Source organism: Scophthalmus maximus, chromosome 18 (assembly GCF_022379125.1).
Source record: "Scophthalmus maximus strain ysfricsl-2021 chromosome 18, ASM2237912v1, whole genome shotgun sequence".
Lineage (NCBI taxonomy): Eukaryota > Metazoa > Chordata > Actinopteri > Pleuronectiformes > Scophthalmidae > Scophthalmus > Scophthalmus maximus.
In genome coordinates, this window is record NC_061532.1 from 8,986,756 (window position 1) to 9,005,465 (window position 18,710).

An 18,710-nucleotide genomic window follows, 5' to 3' on the forward strand; every position below is an offset into this window, starting at 1 on the left:
AAGTTACTCTATGCAAACAAAAAATGGAAAAGTTCAACACAAGGGAAAACAAGCAACCGTTAGTCCCATGAAGCCATTAGGATTGAAACAAACTGGGGCTGAATATTCCGTCAGTGTTCATAAATGTCACAGATGTTAAAGCTGTGCTGGACATTTTTATATTAACAATAGACTAAAATGTTTTCATGTGAGACGGGGTTACTCGTGTCCACGAACAGTGTCTGCACTTCCCCTCGGCCCTGCAGTGCTTTTCAGTGTCTCTCATTGGTTTGGTTTTCTGTTTACTGTAGCAGCCACATGTTTGTCACTACATGGTGGACATAAATAACAACTGGCTAGTGAACAAAGCTGAAGAGACACATATTTCCCTCAAAGAACAAAAACAGAGTAAACAGAACAAATGCAATCCAAAGTCATGCAAAGTCATGTTTTTATCAAACTAAAAACAGAGGTGTGCTTTCTTCCAACAGGGGGCAACACTGTGTAGTTTGGATTTAAGCTTTAACATTAAACTATGTAGTCACCCAATTTGTTTTAACAATACACTCAGGGTTAATACCATCAATTCGTCTGTAACCTGATCAGTACTGCCAGTGATCAAGAGCAAGAGGGGGGAAAAAGGACAGAGGGAGATAAGACAAATTGGAAACGTATTTCCAATCGAAGAGGCACCAACTGAAAAAAGAGAAAGAGTGTGTGTGTGTGTGTGTTTTATGACACAATGAGCACACAGTTCTAAGGTTCAACAATCAAAACATTACCGAGGCCCCAAACTACGCGTGTACATTTTTTAGTCCTCACACACTAAAATGTCTGTATCACACACACATATACACACACATGTAGACGTACGCACGCACACACACACACACACACACACACACACACACACACACACACACACACACACACACACACACACACACACACACACACACACACACACACACACACACACACACACACACACACACACACACACACACACACACACACAGTAATCACAAGGTTTGACTGTTGGAACAGAACAAAGTTCACATCATCAGCAACAGAGGTGGAACTTCCACCAATGACAGAGAGAGAGAAAGAGACAGATAAAGAGATAAAGAAGAAAAGAAAGAGAGATCACAAAGAGAATCACAACTTTTACCTCGGGACTAAACCGACCAGCTTTTCTCTCGGGGGAATTGTTCTCTGGATTATTATTTCACGACCCTCTGTGCTGAAACGGGATTTGACTGAATTCGAAAAAAGTTCCTTTTATCTCTTTAATTTATGGGACTGCCATCGCCGAAGCATCACCTTTGACCTCCACTTAAATGCAGGCGACTGGAGACAATTTCACATCAAGAAGGCCAACTGCTGGGACAACTATGCAGTAGCTCACAGAGAATAACTACAAGTCATCTACACCCATGTTGTTTCAAATCTGCATTTAAAGGGTACCTGAAAACGGTGAGAATACTTTTTGGATTTCCTACATGTTTTACACGTATATGTGATACAACAAGGCTGCACTTCTTGTCGGTACAGATTGCTGTTGAAGTAGATTGAAGCTTTGGTGGCTTGTGTAAACATTTTAGCAAGTCAACAGGTAACACTAATTTTGTAAGTGCCTAGTTTGTGTCCCTTTGGACAGGACTCTGTTTGAATTATACCTGGGTTGGAATTAAAATTATTTCCATCACCTTTATTTAACATCAATGTCAAAATATGTTTAGTGGGAATACAACACACCATGTCGTGTCATGGAGTGCTGTGTCTTTTGACTGACGACTCCAGTATCCAGGAAGTGCCAATTTGGACTGTGAAATTGGTTGAGTTGAATTTTATGTTTTTTACGGTCATCATCCCCATCTGAATTAGATTCCCCTGTAGTGTAATAGCCAATCTACTGTAGAAACATTGTTTTCCCTTCCTATATTGAAATATTGAAGTCATGTATCATAGTTCACAATGTGAAAGAGGCTGTGCTCACTAGTAGAACATGAGCTAGAAAAACTCTTGAACTTAAAGTTCCTGACTTTATCTTTCCCTTTGTACTTACAGTACTTGCTTTTCAATTTACTTTATCTTTCCCCTCATTTTTCCAACTACAATTTTTGTTGTGCACCAACTCACCAAAGAAAATTCCTTGTATGTGAGAACCTACTTGGCAATAAACACAACTCTGATTGTGATAACACAACAGCTTTGAAGACTGACCCATATACCAACTGTGACCATCTTACAGGAAAAAAATAAACACATTTAGCCCAGTCTTAACCTAGAAATCTCAATGACCTTGACTTGAAAATGACTAAATCGATGTTTACTGAGACGTGTTATCTGATCTCGTGTCAGGTACACTATTATAACATCACTCCTGACTTCCTCCCTTCTCTGATTGCATTTTTTTCCCCATGCAGGAGCAGCATGGAGGTGCTGAGTGGCCCCTGGGCCGACCTGGCCCTGCTCTTGCGACAGACCATCGCACAGACGGACAAAGAGACAGACGGCTTTCTTCCTCTCTGGCTCTTCGGTCTGCTGCTGTTCCTGTCCGTCTGTCTGCTGCTGCTGCAGCTGATTATCTATCTCAGCTGGAAACTCAGACAGGGTAAGGCATTCTATTAACTTTTCATGTCTGGTGCATGTCCAGACCATTTGCTATGTTATATTTACAATGCAGCCGTGTGGCTAAATGGATACTGTGAGGAGAAGTAATTATCCAGGGCCACGATATACTATAAATACAAACAGTCATGTCAACTTTTGCATAGAAATGCACATGGATGGGGAGATTTTTGTTTTCAGTAATAAAGACAGTTTTGTCTTAAGTAAGATTCTCATTTCATTCCCAAAATAAAACATTGAGTTCGCCATTGTATCTGCAAACCCACACGGACTACCAACTGTGTTTGTAGAGTCCTCTTACTTTCATCCTCTCAAACTTACACTGTCCTTTGAACAAAAACTGACAGCTCATGTTGCTCCTGCATGAAAAAATGTCTTCGGCCCTGAAACTAAAGGTACACTCTAAATAATGAAAAACATCCAAAATAGGCTACAAAGACAAACAAACAAAAGAAACTTGAGAACTTTGCAAAAATGACCTCTGTGTGTGTGTGAAAGCGTATGTGTGAGAGATGCAGTGTGTGTTAGAGAGGGCTACAGCAGCTACTGCACGCAAAACCGGGAAATATGGCTTCTCTTGCATCTCTGTATGTGTGTGTGCGCGCACATGCTCCGGTAAAAAGTGTTGTTTTGATTGGTGAAGCTGACCCCTTTGCTCTTTACATTGACATAACACACACACACACGCACACACGGAAAGGTCATAAGTCCACTTAAATCATCCGCCCCCACTCTCACCGGATGTATAGAAAGGAAAATTGCCTTCATGTAGAGTTTATTTCACTCAGTCCCAGTTTATGATTAAAATTAAATTAAGGCCATGTAAATTTCAGTTTGCGGTTTGATCCTAACCCAAAGGGGCGGGTTCACGGTGAAGGCAAATTTTGTCACAATCAGTCTGACCAGCTGGCCATTTAGATCCAAACTGCAAAGTCCATTATTAACAGGTGCTGTATGTGTATCCAAAGCCTAATATAGCTCATTCCCCTGTACCACAGACCAGCGTCGTTGTCCAAAAACTAGTGAACACACGCCGACGAGCGAAGCACGTTCCCTCATCACCGTGAACACCAGCTAATTTTAAGTCAGTCCCACACGCTGCCATAAATAGACAAGCACTGACTGTGAATTAATTGACATCTTAAAGTAATCACCAACAAATACACAGTCTATTTATGTTTGAGTAATGTTGTGAAAAATCTAACTCTTTCAAGAGCTTTTAAAAACAAATGTGTCTGAGCACACGTGTGTGGTGTGCATCATGTGGAGTTCATTGGGAGGCCAATTATAATCAGTAGCTGATCTTACACTTGCAGTTTACAGTTTTCCTGTCCCCTAGTCTAGTGATAAAAAACAACTAGCACACACACGCTAAAGCTGCACTCTCTGTGGGTGACTGATGCACAAATCTGACCTTCATCATAAACTCACTCAGAGACGTGGAGAATGATCCTCGCTGCCTTTTCCCAGGTGACTTCTGTGAGGAGACATATATCCAACCTTCACCAAACCAGACGGACAACTCTGCAGCTTATAACACGTCAAAAGTCATTATTTCATGAAGAGCTGCAGCAATTCATCGATTAGTAATCAACCTAATCAATTACTTGGTTAAAAAAAATGTTTCAATGAAAATCCTCTGATTTAATCGTCTTAAATGTGATTTCTATGGTCCCCTAAGACAGTAAACGTCCTTGATTTGTGGATAGACCAAACAACTTATTGATTAGTCGAGACAATATAATCAACAGATTAATAGCTAATGAATACAGTCGTTAGTTGGAGCTCTACATGGGCATGTTTCTGATAAAAACATGGCCATTTCTAGGAACAAATAGTGAACAACCTCATTTTAATCTATTCAAACTCTAACAGTTAATAATTATATACAGTTAAATAGAATCACGCGCCTAACTCAGTGATGTTTAGTTAAATTTCAGGAGCTAGCTTAATGCTAGGATTTAAAAAACGTGGGCAAAATTGACATCTTTCCAATAATAACATATATAACAGTGTGTAGGTAACTAGCTAGCAGCAGAGGTGGAACAATTCATTTAAATTTAGATTAATTTATGACTTATTTTAAAATAATAGATATTTGATTACCTGCTGAAGCACCTGTTAACATCCACACCTGAGGAGAGCGAGTCACGTGAGGACTCCACTTTGCGCATGCGCAGACAATACACTTTATGGCCGCTGTCACCCGCGATTTAAAAAATGGGAAACATACAGTTGACGAGAGCTTAAACAAACTGTACAACTCGAGGCAGTTAATATGTTGTTATATTACTAAAACTCGCCATATGGTTTGTAGTAATTACCCATATTTCTTTTTTCTAAATCTTGCTTCCGTTTTCTCTCCATCCCCAGTCGAGGCGGATCTCTCCGCGATTCCACAGGACAGGAGCGCCATCAACAGGCAGATCTACGGAAGTGCACACCTGAGGAGGAGGAGCGTTGGCTCACATTCACACACTTGACAGGACAAACTTATTTAACACTTATTTTGTATCATTAAAACCTGCTGAAGTCTGTATGGGCAACAGTCCGATGCTTTAGATGATCAGTGACAACTGCTGTTGTACCACTTGACACACTCAGGGAAACCTGGAAGTCATCCAAACAGCTGTCTCTAAACTTAAACAGTTACTGCATGAAGAAAAAAACACCTATATATCTCTGACATCTTTGTGTAGTATCTTTTACAGTGTATTTATGATTGTCATAGTATTAGAACATTACTTTTGTTGCACCGAACACTGTCCACATCTTTAGACTGCCTGAAGTGAAAGCACAGTTCAACTCACGCACATTAACATACCAGATTTGTTTTGAATTACATAAAGCATTGGAAAGAATGAGAAACTGAAATGACCAATCGGAGTATAACAATCCTTTATTTCAAACAGTGTTACACGGGGGGTGGGGAGTGGCTGTGTGGGGGGACACCAGACAAATAAGCTGCTAGATAGAGAAACCCTACCAGTGATCATTGGTTGTGCTATGAGAGAGCAACGAGGGGAGCTTGGTTGGTTTTCCAAACTTTGTTTCCATACAAAGTTTTGTTGAAAGTGAGTTTTTTTTTATGTGGTTAAAATACAAAATGATGCTGGTTTTAACTGACTGTGTTCCGTCTCATCTGTCCAAAGTGTGGTACAAAGCCTGACATGTAAGTGTGGAGAATATATGCCAATTATGAAAAAATCCATTTCATCTGCCCACACACAAAGTCATGATCAGACGAATGCAACAATTCCCTCCATTGTGCTGAGATCCCTGACAGTTTTAAAATCACCCGGCGTACAATCATCCGTTTCTTATCCGTGAGTGCCAATGTGGAGTTGCTGTGGTAACAGCGGAAAAACTTCCAATAATACAACCCTGTCTAGTGCAGCTTTTTTTTCTTCATCTTAATAAAAGTTAATCATTCATTTGTCATTGAATTTGCCTTGGGTTGATCTCATATAAATGTCATGAGAAAGAGCTACAAACATTTTGGAAAAACCAACCGGGCAGCCCCAAAGCTCCTGTGACTGGATAGACGAGAGCCCAGGCCCCAGGAGAAGAGGTTCAACCTGTGGCTAAAAGCAAAAAAAAAAGAAAAGAAAAAAAGGACATGGTGGCAGAACTATGGATTTGCAATGGTGCTCTTTCAGTGTCCAAACAAAAATACACTGTGACAATCTTATAAATATCCAAGAAGGGGGCACAACAACTCCCGCCTTTCAACATCTAGATCAGCTTCACAGAAAGAAAAAAAAGACAAATGATGAGAAAAGCTACAAATATGTGTTCTTTAAACAGCGAAAGCTTACGAAGCTGCCAGGGGTTACAGTTTTTTTTTAATATTCCGTCATCTGCTGCTCTGTCTCTTTGGAAGAGGGTTAGCGGTTAAAGATTCGCCCTCTTCTGGAATGTCATTGAACTGCAAAGCAGAGGTCAGATGAGTGTTTCCCAGCCTAGACCGTCTTTACCACTCCATCATCTGGATAAGATTACTACTTAAAATGAAGAAACTGTGTTTATTATCAACATTTCTTGAATCTTATGTAAAATGCCACGATGTCCAGTCAGAGAGGAGGGTTAAGAAAGGCCGAGGCAAGTCCAGGTGGAATGTTTTTCTTTATATAAATCTGTGCCACAATTGACAATTTTTTGTAAAATGTGTTTGTTTTCTTCTGCTCTCAATTAAAAAATCTGTGTCAACTAAAAGCAGTAGACCAAGCTCCTCGGTCGAACCCATTTCATGCCACCGATATTTAAAACAGTCACATTTTTACTTTTTGTGGAATTCAGCTGAACGTCTTGGTAAAAGGACACAGAAAATGAATAAATCATCATGAGATTCCATGTAGGGGGTTTCAAGAGCACCTGTGATACACTTCCCTTTAAGATGAATTTTACTGTGGTGATGTAATGGTTTCCTTCTCTGTGTATTCGTGTATTGTGGTGAGAGATTCAGATTTCCGAGTGTTGTTTGCGTGGCAGAATAATGTAGAATACACTATTTCGAAACGGAAACATTTAAAAGTCACATTAACGCAGCAGAACAACACAGTGAGTGCCGTGTTAGAGATAATCTTATCTAGACATAGTGTATGAGCCGGGGATAATCGGTTAACTGCACGCTCTCAAACCAATCAGCACCGTGGCCCTGCTATTCTAAACTCGCTCAAGATACTCTTCCAAGATTACAAATGTGTGAACAGATTTTAATTCCAGATCACATTAGGTCTAGCAGATTTTGTTGGTACGGAAAAGAAGCCGGGAGTGAAATCAAGTGCTGAACTATGACGACAAACGAGGCTCTGATGCAGAGTTCACGAACTGGTGGGAATTTCATTATTCGGAATTTTGGACAGAACTGGTTGTCAAGTTGTTCCAGCGGCGTGTATTGTTTTGGTACCCGTGCTGACTGAAGCACAAAACTCTTTGAATAATTCAAGTTGCATATTACTCACTGGATGCAAAACACGACAGACACTCAAAAGTGACCAACATGCATCAATGTTCAATTTCTTTATCTCTCCCAAGTTGACCGTGGTCGGCTCTGTACAGCGCCACATGTATCTCCCAATTATCCCTCTGTTTACTGGTCCTCTCTCCCAATCGAAGGTCAGTTCACTGCTCCCTAGTTCCCCCTGCGGCCCAGTAGGAATGGTCAGTGTCGTACGCTGGGTGGGCCCAGAGAGAGCGTTTAGATAATAAAAAGCTGGATTACTGCTCCCACATTATAACCTTCATTTAGTTTAGTGTACAGAAAGTCGTATACACCAGCTTGGTAGTCAGTTCCTTTTCAGTTCAAAGTCATTTCCTTTCAGTTCAAAGTCATTTCCTTTCAGTTCAAAGTACATTCTACAGCCCAGTTAAGATTCATTCCATTCTCACATACTGTAAATGTGAAAATGTCTCCTCTTCTTAGAATTGAGTAAAAAGCGACACTGAGCTGAAAATGAACTTACTCTGCCGCCAGTCAACACACACGGAATGTGGAGGAATAATTACTTTACTAACAGGGAGAAACAAAAGACAGAAGCATTAAAAAATAGAACTGGTTGAGTGGTTTTTACTGCAATATTTTCAATTTACAGCTCCCTTATTGTCTGTAATCATTAGCTACAAAATGTGATTATGTGACAGCTAGTTCCTATCATTATCAGACTCTGACTGACAGTTTTAATGAGTGATACTGTTGAATTTTTTTAACATTGAACATTTTTTGGTGTTGTGTCTCATTGTTTCTGGCAGGCTTCTTGTTGCTGTAAAAATTTTGAACTGGATGACTGAATTATATTTTGTTATTTTCAATTTAGTGAAGTGAGGGAGGGAGCTGTAATCAAATTACTTTTTTTGTTTAGGAATGCACCAATAACACATTTGCTTTGCTGATATACATTCCAAGAATAGAAAAAAAGAAAAAAAAAGACGAAGAAAAAAAAAGAAAAAAAAAAGGTTTAAGTTGTTTGATTTGATATCGACAGCATCTGCCTTTGTGTGGGAAAATAATTTGCTTTGAGTGTTACTGAAGGTTATTGGTATCGGTAAAATAGTATCTAGCTTTGTCTTATAAGAAACGGCTATCAGTGCATTCCTAAGAGTTTCGTTTTTTGCAATATAGAAAGACATACTATCTTCTCTTGTTTTATAAAACAATCAGTTAAAGAAAAAAGAGAAAAAAGAAGCACTATTAAAAAATAAAAACACGCTACAAATGTTAAGCTAACAAAGTGGTTCTTTTTTGTTCCCTCAGAAACGGTGAGGATATTAGTTTTTCTTTTTACTTGGGTCTTGGAGTGAGTGATTTAGATGGACCACAGACATGTTAGAAAGACAGACTGGGAAAGACCGGCAACTCCTCTCCATCAGTCTTCTCCTCCCGTTCTTCAGCTCCTCCTCTTCACTTAGTCAAGGTCGGTCGGTCGGTCGTAGGGTGATGAAGGTCGTTAACCGTCAACAGAGGACAACAGTCATGGTGGGCCCTTCAGCTCTGGGAAAACAGAGTGGAAGGCAATCAGCCTGGGTGTTGTGATGGCAGGCACTCAACATTACTGTGCTTTACAGCCCAGAATATTCCCCCCGTGCTCCACACACCCACTCACACACCTTCATCAGTCACGGCCTGAATGTCACTTTCTTAAACTCTTTTGGCCTTTGTGACGACAGGATGTGTTGGGATTTTGTTTTTCAGTTTCAGTCTTCGGCAAATGAGCTCGCAAACAGTTAAACATCTCTATTGCTACTTTCACCACGAATAATAATAATAATAATGATCAGTTACTATTATTATTATTACCTGAGTTCAGTCAATCCTCCTCCTCAGCCAGTTCAGTTTCTTTATGAACCACCACTCTGGTAACAGACATGTCAGGATGCTGCTCTTTGGCCTCCTTAATGGCCTGGGCCAGGGCCTGCAGGACCATGAGGCAACCACACAGTGGAAACACCGAGCACAGCAGGCAGTGCAGGAGGTGGGGGAGGGAGAGGAAATGATGTTAAAATGAAAAAAAGCAAATAAGAAGCATAAAACAAATGACAAGAATGCTGGATTTACACTTTTGTTTTACGTCCTCTGGATTAACTGGGATGGAAATCATATGAAGTAAAACGACTTCAGATGTGAGCAGTGAGATCAAGTGGGGGAAATAAAAAAAATGTGACACAAATCTGTTGGTCTTGTGTAAATCCAGCAAATGAGAACAGACATGCTACGTAAACCAGTGGACAAGGGACCATGCAGATCCAGACCTGGGCAAAATAGATTTTCACTTTTTCAAATATTTGAAATATTCTGATGCTGCTACATGCATCCTGTCACCACAAACCTAATAACGGAGTTTGTGCCATGGGTGTCCCATTAGTGGAAAAAAAATATTAAGGACCCATCACTTTCAAATATCTGAGATATCTTTGAATTGTATCAAGTCAACGGACCAATACACTCAACCAGCCCAGGGTTTAGTCTAAAAAGTCTGTACGTATATACACAATAAAATTTGGTTCTAAAAGTTTATACATCCATATTTGGGGAGCCTGGGTCAGGAAGAATTTAACAGAACGTAAACATCCTCAAATCAAAGCTGAAAGTCGGCACTTCAAACCTCACGGTCACTGTTTCATATCAAATCCCATGTGCTGGTGGTGCACTGGGCTTTGGGCTGCACTGACTCAGATGTCATCTCCTCGTTGGAGCTCTAACATGTGCTATTCATCACATTAGTAAATATTTGATTTTCTCACAGGCAGCAGACAGCAAATTAAAACTAACAAAAAATAAACAAGCAACATAATGAGACAGTGTGGCATAAAGACAGTTAAGACAGTTTTTTTTAGACGTATGTATGATGTCATGGAGGTGAATAGACTGATGAAGCAGATCCCAGCCAAGGAGTTATGACTGGTGGGCATCTCTAGTGAGTGATTCATGATTTTAAATGTGCATTCAGACTGCAAGCACATGATCAACACGTCTCCAGCCGTCTATTTGTTCCCTTAAGGTGCAAAATCTGATTTCACACCACGCACATTTGGACAGAATAAAGAGAACCCGCCAACCGGGCTGCTGAGAACACCGGGTGTGAACACCAGAGTGATCAGCCGTTTGACTGAAATCTGACCTGGTCGTGGTCGATGTCGCAGTCGCCGGTAATGACGATGCGCTTCTCAATCCTCGTCTCCGATAGGCCGCCCTTTAGCGTCTGGAAATAAATGCAGGATAACAATGCTTGGATGCCCGTCACAGTGGGTTAATTAATGAAGGTCCACCTGAACCCAAAGCAGACATGTTGTAGTAGGGTACCATCATCACACTACATGCACAGTTACCATCGGGATCTAAGTTAGAGTATGATAGTTGTCCAACCATGATTTTACAGTGAGTAAAAGACTTGCAGAGCTTCTGTACCATGTCTATAGAGGTTATATTATGTAAACAATGAGCTGTAATATTCAAAGAATTGAGTGACATGAGTGTGTGTTTGTCTGTACCTTGGTGATGTGTGTGGTTGTCGTGGTACACAGAGATTCAGAGGTGATTGTCTGAGCAGTCATCAACACTCCGGGCTCACCGTCGCCATTACCATCCAACTGATAACAGGGAGGGAAACAAGGAAATATTAGCTGTGGAAAACCACCAGGAAATCCCTCTTACATATTTGATGTTTAAAATTAAACTCTTTGGAAATAAACTAAGTTTGTCTAAAAAGTTCTCTCCTTGTAGGAGGAAGGAATGAATGATGGCACCATGCACTGTTGCTAACAGGAAGGACAGTTGTAACATGGGACATTGTATCTAATCTTCAAAATATTGCAAAATCGAAACGATTCGCACAAATACAACATGAACCCTCAATGCTAACACACATGAGAAGAATGAAAAGAAAAGCTCCCTGTGTGTCTCAAGTGTGCACCTGTGCGGCTTCGTAAGTGATGGTCTTGGTTTCCGTATGTACGATGGGCACTTCTTTTGTGGCTATCTCGGTTTTCTGGGCTGCAAACGTGTCTGATATAGTCACCATTTCTGTCTTTACCACAGGTGGCTGGGGAGGGAGGAGAGACAGATGTGAGGGGGGGAGGAAAGAGGGTTAATATATTAAACATGAGACAGTTAGGGAAACAAACAAACACGCTTGTATCTTTTGTTCAGCTATTAGAAAAAGATGAAACCAGTAAATGTCTGCTTAATTATCATATATTAACACTAGTTGGAAATAACATTGCTTTTGAAAGGGGAGGGATTCAGTTGTGCCTTGTGCAAGTGGTACAAAGCAGTAGTTGTATAAACACAACGTGCGCGAGTGAAAGCTGCAAAACTTCAAGCCAGGAATCCAGAGCTCCCAAACTCATTCGAGTCACCACCACGAAAACGCAGAACATGACAGCATCTACTTATTGCCACGCAAGAGCAACAGCTACCACAGCAGCACAACTACAGCAGTTTCTTTGGTGTCGACATGCAGCTCAAAAGTACGACACGGCACAGACATGCATAAAACATGAGCCAATAAAACGGCACGACACTCAGATGACTGGCAAGCAACACCGGCAATTAAAATGTAAACAGCATGCGAAGATGACATTCAGATGAGCGGTTGGCATTTCCAAAGTGGTTGGCAGTGACGATTTCCACAGTACTGTTACCATGGTGACCGTGACAAGCCAATTAAACGGCCAACAGAAAGAGAAGAAGCGTCACTGCCAAAGCACACGGAGGACACACATGCAAAACACACCAAAAGGTGAAATATAGCATGCACGAAAAAAAATATAGATCTAAAATGCAACATGCATTTGCCGCTTAGGCCCCATTCACTTCACAACACTAAAATACAACGGAGAGTAGGAGGCGGTGACAGCAACACATCACACTATGCACAGCAGGAGTGGACTATGACATGTTGGTAATGGTATGAAGGATGATGATAGTTGGTAACAGAGACATAACAATAATATGGTGGAAAAATAAAGAAAAATGTTATCATGTATCTTGACACCAACAATGGTGGGGAATTGTATATTTAAAATTATCGTTGGTCTGTTTTACTGGGATTTGACTTTGCTTACAGTGTCATTTTGGGCTAAAAGGAGTTTTCACAGGACAAAGATGAGTGTGAGGATGTACATGGGGCATATATATTTACGCAAGAGGGAAGGAAACCGGCACTGTGGAAAGCAGGAAGGGGGAAAAAATAGTGGGTGTTTCTACAGTTGGTAGGAGGGATCAAAGCCCCGGGGAAGCTCCAGAGTCAGCCCAGTGAAGACTTTACCTCAGAGCAACAAATAACCTGTGGCCGGGGTTGGTCTGGTTCAACCAAAGAGGCTTGTCCGTTCACTTTGGGCTCCTCCTCTTCCTCCAACCCGGTCACAGCCTCCCCGGTCGGGGTGAGACCATTGAGGGCTTCATCGGACGTCATCATCGGATCGTCGGTGCTTTCCTCTGTCTCCTTTACACCTTCTTTCTCCATCACTGCGATCTTCTTCTTTGCTGCCTCTGTGTCCTCTTTCCGGGACTCCTCTACCCCTCGACTGATTTCTTCTGCGAGTTGAACGATTTCAGCCGGATGGGAAGCAACATATGGAGCGGACATGTCCTGCTCTGTCGTCTTGTCCTCCTCTATCTTGCCCTCCTCTTCATCCTCCTCTGGTATTTGTGTATGAGAGATGGATACGGAGACATTCGGGTGGTACTCTGCTTCTTCCTCACTTTCACTCTCAGAGGAAATGCTCTCCTGCTTTACTGCTTTCGTTTCCACCGTGACCACAACTTTTTCTTCAACCTTCACTTCCTGTTCTCTTGTTTCCTTGTCGCCTGATAGGCCATCAGGAGAACTGCTTGTAACTGTGACTGTGACAAGTCCAGGTTTGGTTGCTTTGGAAACTTCTTTGACGACAACAGTTTCTTCGATTTCAACTTCGCCCGTCTGCACACACACACACACACACACACGCATGTACACGTAGTGCACAGACACGCACGCACAATGAGGTGCACACACATACACAACAAACGCATGGAGACAAAAAAAAAACATAACATGATCATTGAACATAAATTTTAAAAAACGAACCACCACAACTCAAAATGAATCAATAACAAAATCAGGAATAAAAAGATGATGGAGATGTTCAACTGTGGACAACAAGACGTGAAAAGGTGAGGAAGACGGATGGCTGTAGTAAAAACATGAGATTTGAAGCTGCGAGTGAAGAAAGAATGAAGACTTGAAGAAAACAATGGGTTAATGGGAGGCTGGATGGATTAACAGAAGAAAGTTAGCACCACCTTTGCAGGCTCTTTGGTATCAGAGATCGTACTATCGGCTGCGGCTGCGGCTGCTTCCACGCGGGGCTCACTCACCTGCGTGACAGAGAGGTTACCATGACAATTATCAATCACACACCAGCAGTGACATTGTTAGTAGTTAGTCACATGATGATGCTTTTTAATCAAAGCACGAGAGGAAGGAGACGACTTTGTTATCTGTTCTCCCTCTTTATGTCCCTGGTGGACTGTCTTTCATGCAAAATCAATTTGCAAACAGTGTCGAGTTCATCGCAGCAGGCAGTAAACAGGGGGATGGGATAAAGAGTAGAGAGGAGGAGAGAAGCTGAAAAGGCATAAGATGGATTGGAAGCTCATCTTCACTTGCATCAAAGACAAAAGAAACAGTATTGAAGTCAGCAGTGTCTACAGTGGCTACAAAGAACATGGCATGCCATAAAACATTTAAGGTCAAAGTCTACATTTTAAATGTCTTGTGTTGTGGGTTAATGTATGTAAAAAGCCACAAAGTAAACAGATTCTGGTCCAATGATGGAAACTGCTGCTTCAATAGCTGCTGCTTTTAACGGCTTTTCTTTTCCTGGAGATGCTGGTGAAGCAAAGATAAAAGCACAGAGCAGATTGTCACACTCACATTCAGTCCACACACATATGAGCCAGCACAAAACACACACACATGGCAACCGTGTCATTTACAGCAGTTAGTCGTTTCAGAGTGATCATGCCCATTTTGCAGCCACACGTCATTCAGAATGAACGGTCATCACCATTCATCCAGCATCCACAGCAGGCTAAAGAAGTGTCTGGCAAACATCCGCAGTTACAAGAAGCATCACATGTCGTCAGTTTACTTTCAAGGTCCACTGATGAATCAGATTAAAAACTCTCCACAGGACAATTCCTGTATTCAATCAGTGAAATTATGGCTTTGTGACTGGTTGATTGAAAAAAAAATATGTACAGATTTGGAATGAAAGTAAACTGACTCCTAAATGTTCAGTCATAGCAGCAGCACCTCGGTGGCAGAGAGCGCAGCGGCAGAACGTGCGGTTAGAGCGGCATCTAGTGTCGGATCGGGGAAACTGCAGACAGCTTCAGCGGCTGAAAAAACGCCAGCGCATGAGGGTCTACTCAGGAGTACAGAGGCTATCTCCTCTTCAAGGCTCTACAGCGACACACACAGAGGGAAGAAGGCAGAGAAGTGGAGAGGAAAGAAATCACTCCGAGCACAGAAAAACAACGAGAGCATAAAAGACACCCAAAAAAAAAACAGAGGAGGTAGAGCACAAGTGAAATTTAAAGCAGCCGTGCTTTGCAACTGCACGTCACGAAAGTGGAGACGAGCAGCATCTCTCAGAAGTCAGCGGCGCGCACAGTAGAATAGAGCCCAATACGCTTGAAAAACTACAATGTGACATGAACCCGGCTGAAAGGGAATGTGCAGTTGGTGACAGTGGCAGGAGGGTCAGATTCTCAGGGAGAATTCCTACAGAAGAAGCAAAAGCCCATAAAGTCCTTCAAGGGATGAGTGAATTACAATCAACAGGTCATGAACACCCCCACCGAGGCAAAAGCATCAAAGGAAAACACCCACTCAAGACTGAGAAAGAAACCTTACAAACAAATCAGAAATCCAAGTTGAAAACTAATAATGAGACAGCAGGTGTAGTGAAACGGACTGAGAGGAGAAGAGCACTTTAGGAGTTTTAAATCATGCCTAAACACGCGTGATCACGTGTGATCACACGCGTTCCTTTGGCTGCAGAGACTGCGGATTGTTCCTTTTGCGGCAAAACATGAAAATACATTTCACCTTAACAACCTTAATTCAGTTCCCGAGACATAGAGCATTCGGGCGGACATACCACTTGTTGCTGTTGAACACGTATTGTTGTGGCGGGGGAGGAGGTGAGACGTTTCTCCCACTGGTTGAGCTGAGGAGGAGAGGGAGGTGGCGCCTCCATAAAGGAGCGTTTTAGCTGGCTTATGCTAGCTTGGTGTTTCAGAACCTCGTCTTGGGTCTTATCATGGTCCTGATGGGGGAGTGGGTGGGGGGAGGAGGGGGACGGGACAGAGAGTAAATGAGTGGTGCGGGTTGGGGGGAGGAGTGATGTGCGAGGAATGAGTAGAGAAATGAAGACGGAGGAGAAAAGGGGGTTGGAAGTAGGGATGGGAGCAGGGAATAGAGAAGAGAAGGAGAGATCGATTTAAGGAATAAGGAAATGATGGATGTAGGAAGGGAGGGAGAGAAAGGGGGAGGGAAGGAGAGAGGGATAAGGGGAAGGGAAAACTTTGGTTGAACAGGACACAAGAACATTAGTCCGTCAATCAGGAGGGAAACAAGACGGAGGCTGTGCCTCACTGAAGCCTTGAATTCAATCTTAAATGAGACTGTTCACAAGTGTGTGTGTGTGTGTGTGTGTGTTTCTGTATAAGCAGGCTACAGTGAAACAGAGCTTCTCCATCAGTAGGCCAGGAACAGTGGACTGTAGAACATGGAGCTGATAGTGGTTTTCACCCTGTCACCCTCACCCTCCTCCCTTCACCTCCTTCCTAATGACTGCAAGTGTTTCTGTCTTGAGGAGACAGCACCGTGATCAAGAAGCTATTCCTCAGAAATTGACTGAAACCACACGGTGATCAGAATTTTACTCTCTTCCTGGAATAAATCTTCCCACCCCTCAGCTAAGAGTACTTCTGTACTGCTACACAAACCATTTGTGAAAGCATCACTATCAGTCCCATGTTGCACATAAGGATGTGTTGTTGTTGTTGTTGTTGTTGCTGTTTTAGTAAGTCATCAGACCACAAATCAGTCGACGTGAGCAGCCAATCACCGGAAAACAGGAGGAGAGCTCCTCATGTGTGTTAAGGGAGGCAGGATTAGTCAGGTTAGATGCAGCTGCCTGGCAATAATCAAACTGTTCGTCACGGATTGGAAATACACCGATATAAAACATGCACAGGGCACGCACAAAGTCACGCTCACACACTGCTGACCCTATTCACAAAGCGGCCATTGTAAACACTCAGGATGGGCAATTTCATCTTTACTGTTGTGCAACAAGATAGACATCAAATAAGTTTGAATTCCATACATTCAGTGCTGAAATCTTCCCTTTTGGTAAAGCACTTCAGTCAAACGACCTTGTTTCCATCCCTGAGGGAACATAAATTATATGTTTAACCCTCCACTTGACTTTTCCTGTTTTAATCAATTCAAGCAGATGGTTAAATCTGCTTTATTTATTTGTTCGGCCGTCTTGTGGCAGAACTCCACAACAAGCTAAAAACTGCGTTTGACATATAAAGGCGTTGTAAAGTTGATACAGCAAACATCCAGGAGTGTTTGTTCAACAATTTTAAGTCTAATATTCATTCTCCCTCCAGCTTCTTATGTGACTCCCTTTCATATTAAACTTTTGGCTTTTGGCCTATTGTTCACATAAAAATATTAATTATCTTTAAGTAACATTTGTTATGCGTGTCATACGTGACAACTTTTCAGTTAGATTTGCAAGCCCACCTGTTCAAAATGGCCGCAGTGTGAATTAGGACAATGACCACCTTTGTCACACATGCATTTTTCAATAAATACAAAACAGCTGAATGTGGAGTGTAGACTTGATAAACAGACATCCACAAACATGCATGCACACAGAGCCTGAGAGTGCGAGAGGGCAGCAGTCTTGTACAGTACAGTTACAGAGGAAGTTGTAGATCTGATGGCGTCACAGAAACAGAAACATGTAGTTCTTATTTTCAGCCATCAGACGACGCCAGTACCAACCTCCAACATTAAATTACTGTGCCTCACATAAATATTGTCCCCATGCACTCTCAATGGACTCTGGAAGGCAGACATACAGCAAAAAATGAAATGAAGAAAATTAATTTTTTTTTAAAAATGTAAATATAGGTAACAAAAAATGAACTTAGTTTAATCCATAAAAACATAACAAAAATCTGCAACAATGAAATTAATTATACATATATACATAATAATAGATAATCAAACCAATGAATGGAGGATAAAAAAAAACAGGTGGACATGTGGTGACACGGCCAAAATGCCTAAAATTGTGAGGAAGACTTAAGGTACGAGCACATGTCAAAAACATTTTGGTTTCCAGATGGTAACCGTGCCCACGTTAACACAATTCAAAGCATTCAAAACACCACAAAACCAACAAACCCCATCAACATAATGACTATTATAAGCACAACCACAGGTATGAACCAGAGCGGAAACTGAAACTGTGAAACCAAAAGCTGCGGCGGAGCAACCACAAGTGACGATTTTAGGTGAAAGTGCCCGTTCAGACTCAGTTCTCATACTCAGACCCAATCTGAAATCTTCATGGTCAATAAATAAGAGTCTTCATTGTCAATTTGAATATTTAAAAATGTTGTTTTATGCGTACGTATTTCAGATTGGGTCTCTAGCAGCAGAGACTCCATGTCCTCACATTAGGGCAACTTCACCCAAAAACAGTAAACCAAACCAACAAACACAGGCAGAGCAAATGATTGACAGACCAATAACACAATCAAATAACCAATAAGACTGTGTGAACCTGAGAGAGGGCAACCTCGGTGGCTCCAAGTGACTGTTGGTGGGTTAAAGTCAGGGAGAGAGGAAGGACAGGTTAGGTTTACGGCATGTGTGCTCCATCACGCCATAAAACCAGTTCCATTAAATATTTCAAGTGTATTTTTGTATTGCCGAAGAAAGCATGCTAGGAGAAAGATAGGCCCCACAGACCTGGGCAGATGTGGCTTCAACATCACCAGGGCTTAAGTCCACCTCCTCAAC

At 41.8% G+C, this 18,710-nt stretch overlaps 1 protein-coding gene and 1 long non-coding RNA gene across 13 annotated transcripts in view; one reads left to right on the forward strand and one right to left on the reverse strand.

Annotated features, from left to right (window-relative positions):
* The first annotated feature begins 1,073 nt into the window (after positions 1-1,073).
* LOC118290469 lies at positions 1,074-5,735 on the forward strand. The gene is made up of 3 exons (XR_004786417.2): positions 1,074-1,455; positions 2,409-2,596; positions 4,987-5,735. It is a non-coding gene; the product is annotated as an uncharacterized LOC118290469 (long non-coding RNA).
* epb41l2 (erythrocyte membrane protein band 4.1 like 2) overlaps positions 5,495-18,710 on the reverse strand; it is a 50,458-nt gene continuing 37,242 nt past the window's right edge. Inside the window, exons 15-25 of one of the 12 annotated variants that reach the window (XM_035618160.2) lie at positions 18,660-18,710; positions 17,685-17,744; positions 15,760-15,927; positions 14,910-15,059; positions 13,895-13,969; positions 12,879-13,532; positions 11,523-11,651; positions 11,101-11,199; positions 10,731-10,811; positions 9,410-9,524; positions 5,495-9,103 (exon numbers count right to left, since the gene is read on the reverse strand). In XM_035618160.2, the coding sequence (XP_035474053.2) occupies positions 9,420-9,524; positions 10,731-10,811; positions 11,101-11,199; positions 11,523-11,651; positions 12,879-13,532; positions 13,895-13,969; positions 14,910-15,059; positions 15,760-15,927; positions 17,685-17,744; positions 18,660-18,710 (1,572 nt within the window). In that variant the 3' untranslated portion in view covers positions 5,495-9,103; positions 9,410-9,419. Of the gene's footprint in view, positions 9,104-9,409; positions 9,525-10,730; positions 10,812-11,100; positions 11,200-11,522; positions 11,652-12,878; positions 13,533-13,894; positions 13,970-14,909; positions 15,060-15,759; positions 15,928-17,684; positions 17,745-18,471; positions 18,505-18,659 lie in introns of all 12 variants that reach the window. The other 11 variants (XM_047328476.1, XM_047328478.1, XM_047328479.1 and 8 more) reach the window with 11 other exon arrangements.